At 34.1% G+C, this 11130-nt stretch overlaps 1 protein-coding gene across 3 annotated transcripts in view; it reads right to left on the bottom strand.

Moving 5' to 3' along the window:
• Positions 1-777: 777 nt before the first annotated feature.
• C4H14orf39 (chromosome 4 C14orf39 homolog) overlaps positions 778-11130 on the bottom strand; it is a 204561-nt gene continuing 194208 nt past the window's right edge. For all 3 annotated transcript variants that reach the window (XM_066276580.1, XM_066276581.1, XM_066276582.1), the window contains 2 exons: positions 5360-5417; positions 778-1683 (listed from right to left, as the gene is read on the bottom strand). In XM_066276580.1, coding sequence (XP_066132677.1) covers positions 1484-1683; positions 5360-5417 — 258 coding nt within the window. In that variant the 3' untranslated portion in view covers positions 778-1483. The remainder of the gene's footprint in view (positions 1684-5359; positions 5418-11130) is intronic.

The following is an 11130-nucleotide window of genomic DNA, read 5'->3' as shown; positions in this document are numbered from 1 at the left end:
TTAACCAAGCCATCCTCAGCACCCAGAGCCATTCCTGAACCAATTGAGACACTGGCTGGGGAAGGGAAAGAGGGAGAGAAGGGGGAGAGAATCAGATGGTTGCTTCTCCTGTGTGCCCTAACCAGGAACTGAACCCAGGATGTCCATATGCTAGGCTGATGCCCTATTCACTGAGCCATTGGCCCATCCTTCTACTTCTAAAACTAATCTCTGAGAAGTCTTAATTTAATGCAAATGTAATATGTTGTGAACACTGAAAAAGCAAGATAAACTCTTACCCAAAATTTGCTTGGGATATTGAGACATAATACCAAACACCCTCCAATAGCATATGAAAACTCTTTTTACATGCTTAATAATGTTTTTTTCTGGGAAAAGTAGGCAAGGCCTGCCAAGTTGGACAGAAAATGCCTTGACAGAACAGAGAAAGGAGATTGGCTTTAGGTTTTTATATTGTTAGTGGTGGGTCTGAAGAAAGACTTCTTATAGATAGTTTTGACTTGGTGCCAAAGAAGAGAATACCTGGGCTTTCTTATCAGCTTGACCAGATATAAGACAGAGGGGAAGAAAACAGGGTGAGGCTTAAAATCCAAATATAAAGTCAGATTCTTTATTATTTAATAACTTAATACAACTAATTTAAAAAATACAAAATACAGAGATATTGAGCAATATGTTTATATAATTACATAAAATTTGAAATACTTTCATTTAAGCTATATAACTGATTAACAAGCAAATGCTACATATAAAATACATTTTGGTTGAAGACAGGAAACAAAATTTTAAATGTTCTTCAAAAAGTTCGAAGCAAAAAGGAAAATTAACAGTATTACCATTAAGACAACAATCCTATTTTCAGAAATTAGCATTTTACATTTCCTTTTTTTCTACTAAAGATATTGGAAACACTGATAAAATTAGAATGTTATCCCTTGTTGTACTAGAAGAAAACATTATCCACTACCATTAATGCAAATTCTTTGAGATTACTGTCAAGGTATTACGCTTTATACTGTGACAGTAAAACATAAAAAGCATTTTTAGCAGCTAAAGAACTAAGTACACCGCAGCATTAATTGTGCACATACTATAAAAGATCTTTTGATGGCCTGAAGGAGTTCTTGTTCTTATCAAAGCACTAAAATACTACCATAATGAAACTGAAGTTCTGTGGAGAAGCAGGCTTAATTTAATATTTATAATAAAGATTAATGGGAAAAGCATCAACTTCCACTAAGATTAATAAAAGTTCTGCCTAAATATGGCTTGCAAAATCAAAACCAAAATAATGATGATAGCTAATACAATAAAAACAAAATTAAATGACATATGCTTAATTTCCTTTAATATTTAAATATCATCAAATAATATAACCCATTATTGTTTTAATCAACAAAAAAGTAGTCTTCATATTTTAACAACATATTTATGCCTTAGAGGATTAAAGAGCAATAAAATAATTCAAGAAATTAGTATTAGTTCAAAAAAAAGTAAATTGAGTTGTATTTTGTGAGGAAGATGTAAAACCTTTTACAGAAGAATTCGTTGAGTTTTTATCCTGTTCAAATGAAAACGGAAAACTAAAATCATCTTTTCCAGTTCCAAAGGTATGAGTTGAAGAGTCTGATGGAAAAGAAAAAGGAAAGGCATCTTCTCCTTCTGGCTTCCCAAATAAGTTTCCTGAAGAAAATATATATACAATATCATGCTATTCATGTTACATAATACATACTATATTACAGTATACTGGATATAATAAATAGGGTAACTTCAAGTAATTTATTATGCAGATATTTAACTGTATTCCTCTTATGTGCAAAGTACTGTCCTTTGTACTATGAAAGGTTATACAGATTCAAACTTAAATGCTGCTTTAAAGTAATTCGAACTAAAGTATATAAAGAACTAGTATAGTATATAAGGTAGAAGGAAGGGTAAAGATCTCAAATGGAGAGCATGACACAGAAACAGGAGTGCATAGGAAATATAAGGTTGACAAATTAATTCAGCTTGTCAGGAGCATTGGGAAATAATAAAGTTATTAAAAGGGAATTAATAAAGGCAAGCTTATTAAAATCACTGTATATCCAACTATAGAATCTGGACTTCATTTGGTAGGTAACAGGTAGCCATTAACATTTTCAAGCAGAGATATTGCAGGATTTGTACTTCTTTATTTAAGGTTATTCAGGAGAGAATGTGCTGGAACAGGAGTGAGAATAACAGAAAAGAAATGATGAAAACCTGGCTTTACCTAAAATCACAGCAAAAGGAATTGGAGGAAGAACTGTTGAATCTGAGAGACACTGCATAAATCAAACTTATTTAACTATTATTTATGAGCAATTACAATTACTCTTCATGACATTGTTCTAGGAAATAGAACAGTGAAAAGGATTCTACAGTTTTAAAAGGAATTTCTGAAGTCAATTCTACATAAAAAAATTATTGGGTTGATGACTCCCAGAATTATTAAGGAAAAATATTGATTTTCCTTCATTTTATTATTTAAGATTATAAATATATTTTCAACATCTTAATTACAATTGTAATTGCTGTTAAACAACTTAAAATGTACAGTAATATAGACTTACTTGAAAGACATCTTTTAAAGCACCTATTTTTTCCATAGAAAACCAATTCAATCAGTGCATTAAGCAAAACAATTTACTTTGTACCACTTAGAAATTTCATATATTTTTAAACATCTCAGTTATTTCTTTTTCTTTTCTTTTTTATTCAGTGAGAGGAAGGGAGGCAGGGACAGACTCCTGCATGTGCCCTGACTTGGATCCACCCGGAAGCCCTGAGGGGCAATGCTCTGCCCATTTGGGGCATTGATCTATTGCTCAGCAACTGAGCTGTTCTTAGCACCTGAGGCAGAAGCCATGGAGCCATCCTCAGTGCCTGGGGTCAACTCACTCCAATCGAGCCATGGCAGCAGGAGATGGAGAGAGAGAGAGAGAGAGAGAGAGAGAGAGAGAGAGAGAGAGAGAGCGCGCAAACCAAGTAGGGGAGGGCTGGAGAAGCAGATGGGCGCTTCTCCCGTGTGCCCACGACCAAGAATTGAACCCAAGACATCCAAATGCTGGGCAGATGCTCTACCACTGTGCCAACTGGCCAGGGCCACATCTCAGTTACTTCAGTCTAAATGAATCTGAGCCAAACAACAGTATGGTATGGATACTTGAATAATTCCTCTCTCCCTTTCTCACTTTATTTTTTTTATTGACTTCAGTACACATGCATAAGATTTAAAGGAAGATAAATTTACTATAGTTACACATCCAGAAAGAATTAAATCTTGAATGTCCTACTGAATAAATGAATGTGTTTTGTTTTTTATTTCAGAAGAAATAAAGTTCATATGAAGTCTTCATTAGGAGTTTGATATTACTGTGAAAGGCAGTAGTCTAGGTGTTATGGAGAATTCAAAAGTGAGTGAAAGAGAGTCCCTGCTTTCAAAAACCTGTGATTAAAAAGGATCTTAAAGTACTGATAAATAATACAGGTGGTAGAATGTAAAAAAGTATTTTAAAAAGACGTGTTCAGAAAAGTGAAGGAGAGACCATTTTGGAATAAAAGGTTGAAGGGAAAAATAAAGTTTTTATGAAAGGAAACTTGTTCTTGAAAAGATGGTTAGAAAGAAACAAAATTGAGGATATCAGGAAAAATAAAAGTGTGGCATATTTCATTAGCAATGAGTTTTTCAGTCAGTCTGGCCAAAGCATAGATTACTCTTATAAGAAAAAAGACTTAAATGGTATGTTGGAGGTAGGTTAGAAAAGAAGGAGCAAGGGAGCCACTAAATGTATTAACCAGGATCTAAGATGATCAAAACTATACATCAGTAAGATAAATTGAACTGTGATCTATGGGTAAGGTGAAAGGATGAAAAGACTAATTCTGATGTTACTGCAATAGCCCAAGTGAATGGTAATAAGAATTTGAAATATAATTTCAATAAAAATAGAAAAGGGAAATAAATATTTCAGAGAGGCCTGATAAAACTTGGTGACTAGTTGAATGTAGTCACAGATACAAACAAATGTTATGATGTTCTGAGTCTTGGCAACTAGAAGAATGGTACATCAGGCCCTGGCTGATTGGCTCAGCAGTAGAGTTGGCCCAGCATGTGGATGTCCCAGGTTCGATTCCCATAAGGGCACACAAGAGAAGTAACCATCTGCTTCTCCATCCCTTCCCCTCCCCCTTCTCTCTTTTTCTCTCTTCTTCTCTCTCAGCGATGACTCCAATGGTTCGAGCAAGTTGGCCTTGGGCACTGACAATGGCACCCTGGCCTCCCCTCAGGAGCTAAAATAGCTTTGTTGCCGAGCAACAGAGCAGTGGCCCCAGATGGGCAGAGCATCACCTGGTAAGGGGTCTGCCAAGTGGATCCCAGTCAGGGCACATGCGGGTGTCTCTCTGCCTCCCTAACTTTCACTTAAAAAAAAAAAGGAAAAAGAAAAGAAAAAGAACAAATCTGACATGCTGAGGTGTTTTTGTTAGTTTTGTTTAATTTTAAAAACTTTTTCAATTATAGCCCTGGCTGGCTTACTCAGCGGATTAGAACATCAACCCAGAATGCCAAGGTTTTGGATTCAATCCTGGTCAGGGCAAAGATGAGAAGCAACCAATGATTGCACAACTAAGTGGAACAATAAATGAATGCTTCCCCTTCTCCACCTTGTCTCTCTAAAAATCAATCAATAAAATTTTTTTTAATTACAGTTGCCACTCAATATTATATTAATTTCAGATGTTCAGCATAGTGGCTAGACATTTATATAACTTAGGAAGTGATCACCCCAATAAATTTTGAACCCACCTGATCCCACATATAATTATTATAAGATTACTGACTATATTCCCTAAGCTATACTTTATATCCCATGACTATTTTGTAACTGCTGATTTATACTTCATAATCCCTTCACCTTTTTCCTTATTCCCCCAAACCCTCCCCATTTGGCAACCATCAGTTTGTTCTCTGTATCTATGAGTTTCTGTCTGTTTGTTCCTTTATTCTGTTCTTTTTTAGATTTCATATGTAGGTGAAATCATGATATTTGTCTTTCCCTGTCTGATTTATTTCACTTATCAAATATACTGAGTTTTTAAAGTCAAAAGATATCTTAGATATAAAGAGATATTATTAAACACAATCAGAAAATAAAGTCAGATGGCTTCAGTGGTGAATTTTACCAAACATTTAAAGATGAATTAACTCCAATCCTTCTAAACTATTCTGAAAATTTAAAGAGGGAACACTCCCAAACTTGTTTTATAAGATCAACATTACCTTGATACCAAAGCCAGAAAAGTCAAGTATGGATACAAACTACAAATCACTTACCAACTTCTTGTTGTGATGAGAGAGGATTTAAGTTTCCTGCAGAATAGTGTTCATTAAACTGGAAAATAATTTCCATTAAATATTACTCATGAAATCAGTAGGACATTATATATAGCAATCTAAAACCTGGTTTTTCTTACAAGCAAAATCAGAGTAGACAAAATGGCAACATTCTATATAGCATACTACTGAACAAATCTATCTTCAAAACCTATCCTTTACTTATATTACAATAAAGTTTATTGATTTGATTCTGGCAATAGATAAAATATAAGGTCTACTGGAAAGTTCTGTCTGTTTCTATCACAACAAGTTTCAACACGTAAGCACGTTTATTTGGTGCATGTGTGCCTCTCTATTTTTATCACTTAATGTATACATACTGACGTAGCAAATTAACTAAAACAAAGTTGATTCACATTAGTCTTATGTGTGAAGCGATAGTGTACCCATGGCTACTGATAAAGTTCATTTACACCACTGTAATTTTTACAAATTTCAACAAGGAAGAAATGCTACAGAAGCATGTAGAAATTTATTGAAAGTGTTTGGTGAAGGTACAGTTTCTGATAGGACATGCAGAAAATGGTTCGAAAAATTTGAAACAGGTGATTTCAACCTTTCTGATAAGCCATGTTCTGGGCAACCATCTTTGATCGATGACGATGTTGTTAAGACCATGTTGGAGCAAGATCCTTTTCTGACAACATCAGAGATCTCAGAAAGGCTTAATTCAGCTCAGCAAACCATTTCAGATCATATTCGGAAGATAGGATTGGTGTGGAAATATTCAAGATGGGTGCCACATGAATTAAGTCAGAAGAATTTGTATTTTGTTTTATTCCAAAAACGGACAGAACTTTCCGGTAGACCTTTTATTAGTAGGCATCATATATATTTACTAAGAAAGTTCCTATTTTGGAATATTAATGTAATCTAAAATTCTAATCAACTTTTGCCTTATTCTGAAGGCTTTTTTTTACAAATTCGGTTCTTGGTATTGTTTTCCTGCCTGTAAAAATAATAGAAAGTATGACAGCTTCATGTCACTTCAGATCAAGTTTTTCATTTTAAAAGATAAAATGATGGTAACCTAGTTTTCTCGGTTTCTTTAAATTTTACTTTTTTAAGACTTTATTTATTCATTTGAGAGAGACAGAGAGAAGAGAGGGGAGGAGCAGGAAGCATCAACTCCCATATGTACCCTGACCAGGCAAGCCTGGGGTTTCAAACCAGTGACCTCAGTGTTCCAGGTTAATGTTTCATCCACTGCGCCACCACAGGTTGGGCCTTCTGTTCTTTTTTATCTTAATATTGCATTATGAGCATTTTTAATGTAATTATTCTTCCAAAACCTGATTCTTTTTATGACATTTTAATATTGCTCCATATTGACATACTATACAGATTCAATTATTCTTTTGTTTTGAATATTTACATTGTTTCTATTTCTTTTTCAAATATAAAGCACACCTGAATACTATTATGCACATATTTACATTTCTTGACAATTAATAAGAAAAGCTGTTTTTCCCAGAGATTTTATAAATCATTTGAATTTCTTTTTCAGTGAATTTTTCACTATATGGACTTTGTACATATATCTGTTGGGCCAGCAATTTATCTCATTTGTACATATAAGCTCTTTATATATTAAACATGTTAATTCCTCATCATATTATTGGAAATATTTACATGATCATTTTGCCTTTAAATTTTTTAACATATAAAATTTGTATATAACCAAACCCAAACATTTAAAATTTTCTTTTGGTTCTTCTTCCATTGTTTTTGTGCTTAGGAAATCTTTCCTCCTCTTAAGATCTGGTAAATATTCACCTATATTTCCTCTGAAATATATTATGGGTAAAAAGTTTATTTAATGCATCTATAACTTCTATTGTTGTACAGTGTAAGATAAGTGTCCAATTTATCCCTACTGTTTTGTGATCCCATATTTATCACATTCTAAATTTGTTTGTTTAAAGATTATCTAGCTCATACTATTCATCAATCTATCAATCCTTGTACCATTATCATACAATTTTGATTGTTCTAGATTTATGAGATGTTTTATTATGTAGAATGTGAAATTACATGTTTTTCTCTTATTATTAATGTCAAGAAGATCTGTAATGTTATTTGCTCTTTCATTCCTAAGGTAATTTTATCTTTTTCTCAGTCTAGTAAGGAGTTGATAACTTTTGTTAAAATTTTTCAAAGAGCCGCCTGACGAGGCAGTAGAGCAGTGGATAGAATGTTGGACTGGGACACAGACGACCCAGATTTGAAACTCCGAGGTTGCCAACTTGAGAGTAGGCTCATCTGGCTTGAGCAAGGCTCACCAGCTTGATTGTAGACTTAAACATGGGATCATAGACATGACCCCATGGTTGCTGGCTTGAGCCCAAGGTTGCTAGCTTGAAGCTCAAAGTTGGGGGCTTTAGCCCAAGGTGGCTGGCTTGAGCAAGGGGTCACTCACTCTGCTGTAGACCCTGGGTCAAGACACATATAAGAAAGCAGTCAGCCTGACCTGTGGTGGCGCAGGGGATAAAGCGTCGACCCGGAAACACTGAGGTCGCCGGTTCGAAACCCTGGGCTTGCCTGGTCAAGGCACATATGGGAGTTGATGCTTCCAGCTCCTCCCCCTTCTCTCTCTCCCTCTCTGTCTCTCTGTCTCTCCTCTCTAAAAAAAAAAATGAATAAATAAAAAAAAAAGAAAGCAGTCAATGAACAACTAAGGTGCTGCAACGAAGTATTGATGCTTCTCATCTCTCTCCCTTCCTGTCTGTCTGTTCCTATCTGTCCCTCTCTGTCACACACACACACAAAAAAAAATTTCAAAGAGCCAACTTTGGCTTTGCTAATTTTCTCTGTTTTCTATTTCATTGATTTTCTTATTATTTCATTTTACTTACTTTGGGTTTATTTTTTATTTTTTTTCTAGCTTTTCAAGGTGGAACCTTAGGTCACTAATTTTAGGCCTCTCTTCTTTTCTATTAATTATTTAAATTATTAATCATTTAAAGTTATCATTTTGCTCTGGTTTTAGCAGCATCCCACCATTTTTGATACATTGAATATTTATAGTCATTTATTTCAAATTTTTTCTAAATTCTCTCATGATTTCTTCTTTGATCCCAAACCTTAATATTTAGAATTTTCCTAATTTCTTGGTATTAATTTCTAATTAAATTTTATTGTGGCATGAGCATATACTCTGTATGATTTCAGTCCTTTTAAATTTATTAAGACTTATTTAATGTCCCAGATTATGATGTTTTGATGTACCATTTCCATGTAAAAATAATATATATGCAGTCAAAGGGGTCAGTGGTATTATTTAGATTTTATCAAATATATTTATCGACTGTTGTCTAATTCTATAAATTGCTAAAAAGGGTGTTAAAAAATCTCCAACTAAGTTTGTGTTTTTATCTATTTCTCCCTTAATTCTTCAGTTTTTGTTCTGTCTTTTGAGCATATACACATTCATCACTGTTATATCTTCCTTAAGAATTGACCCTGTTATCCTTACAAAATGCTTCTTTATCTCTGTCAATATCTTTGTCTTGAGGACTACAAAATGCCCCTCTTCCCCTGTCAATATTGTCTTGAAGACTACCTAAAATATTGATAATAGTATAAGCGATTGTGACCACTTATGCTTATAGTTTTCATAATGTATCTTTTTCCATCCATTTACTTTCGATCTGTCTTTGTCTTTATATTTAAAGTATTATCTTGTAGATACCTTTTAGTTGGGTCATGATTTTTATCCACTCTTTACAATTTCTGCCTTTTAATGGGTATGTGCCCATTTATATTGAATGTAATTATTTTAAAATTTCATATTTTCGTCAAACATTTTACTACTACTTATTTTCTGTTTGTTCCCTATATATCTTGTTATGCTGTTCTTCTCTTTCTTTTGGGTCAAATGTTTTCTGAAAATTCTATTTTAATTTATTGCCAATCTTATTTTTTGACCATTTTTTATTACTCTTGACCAGGAAACTTAGTAATTATTTGCCAATCTTGTTCCCCAACTTCACCACTACAAAATCAAAACAAAAAATTAAAAGTCAGCTTCCCAGGACTTCAATTAGAATTTATTTACAGTTATAAGTTATTCTGGGAAAAATTATGTATTTATAATATTTTATTCCTATATAGGTATTTCATATCTTTTGAAATATTTAATTATTTGTCAATATTTTTTCTTTATCCAAATGTATATATTTCCTGCTTAGGTTACATCCATGTATTTGCATTTATGTTGCCATCGTAATGAGAACTAACTAGCTGTAGTCTATCTTCTCATGGCCAGTACACACCTTCCAGGAATTGTCTGTTTTTGAAAGCATTTAGGTAAAAATTGAGATAAAAGTTGAAGACATAAAATACTAGGAAATGTATAATACTGTATCAATAATCAATAGATTTATAATTTCAACATTTATTTTAGACTTTGTTTATTCATTTTAGAGAGGAGAGAGAAAGAGAGAGAGAGAGAGAGAGAGAGACAGACAGACAGAAAGAGAGAGAAGGGGAAGGAGCAGGAAGCATCAACTCCCATATGTGCCTTGACCAGGCAAGCCCAGGGTTTTGAACCAGTGACCTCAGCATACCAGGTCGACGCTTTATCCACTGAGCCACCACAGGTTATGCAATTTCAAAAATTTAATATAATGTGGTAGGAATAAAATATTCTAATCCATATATAATTGGTTGTGACTAACTTAAATAAGCGATAGCAATACCTATATTACATTACATTGCTACTTATAGCATTACTAAGTAGTTAGAAGTTTTCTATGTGTTTTATATACATAAAGCCATTTAATATTCACCAACCCTGTGATAACAATTATTATTTTCATTTTATAGATAAAAACAGAGTTACATACCCAAAATTGTACATCCAGTATACACCCAAGTAGTCTAGCTTCAGAGTCTAGTCTTAACCATTACGCTGTTTCTACTAATCAAATAAAGTATTCTGGCTCTGGCTTGTTGGCTCAGCGGTAGAAAGTAAGCCCAGTGTGTGGAAGTCCCAGGTTTGATTCCTGGTCAGAGCACACAGGAGAAGCAACATCTGCTTTTCCACCCCTTCCTCAGCTCCTCTCTCTTTCTCTCTCTCTTCCCCTCCCATAGCCTTGGTTCAAACACATCAGCCTGCGTGCTGAGGATGGTTCTATGGAGCCTCTGCCTCAGGTACTAAAAATAGCTCAGTTGCGAGCAGGACCCCAGATGGGCCGAGCATTGGCCCCAGGCAGGGGTTGCCAGGTGGATCCTGGTCGGGCACATGCGGGAGTCTGTCTCCCTATCTTTCCTCCTTTCACTTGGAAAAAAAGAAATAAAATATTCTTAATTTTCAGTTTCAATTGCTAAATACAGAGATTTCTATCACTGAAACACTGAACAGGAGAATCACTATTAGATGGAAATTCTTTAAGTCTTTTAAAATAAAGCAATGATAATGTTGCTGTATATACACATGTAGATAAAAAGAACAACTAATAACCTGGAGTCTTTACACTGATAATATGGAAAATTTGTTTAGAAGTTAAATATATAAATTATAAAGCCAAATTAATTTTTAAACTACCTTTAACTGCAATTCACATCATTTCTACCCTGAGATTCATTTCTATAAACAGATGTCAATTTGGGGCACCTAAAGTTGAAAACAAAAAGATAATGGATGGCCTTGGTCAGTTGGTTCAGCAGTAGAGAATCACCCTGGCAGGTAGAAGTCCTGGGTTCGA

This window comes from Saccopteryx bilineata, chromosome 4 (genome assembly GCF_036850765.1).
Source record: "Saccopteryx bilineata isolate mSacBil1 chromosome 4, mSacBil1_pri_phased_curated, whole genome shotgun sequence".
NCBI classification, from domain to species: domain Eukaryota; kingdom Metazoa; phylum Chordata; class Mammalia; order Chiroptera; family Emballonuridae; genus Saccopteryx; species Saccopteryx bilineata.
This window is presented reverse-complemented; position numbering and strand designations above follow the sequence as displayed.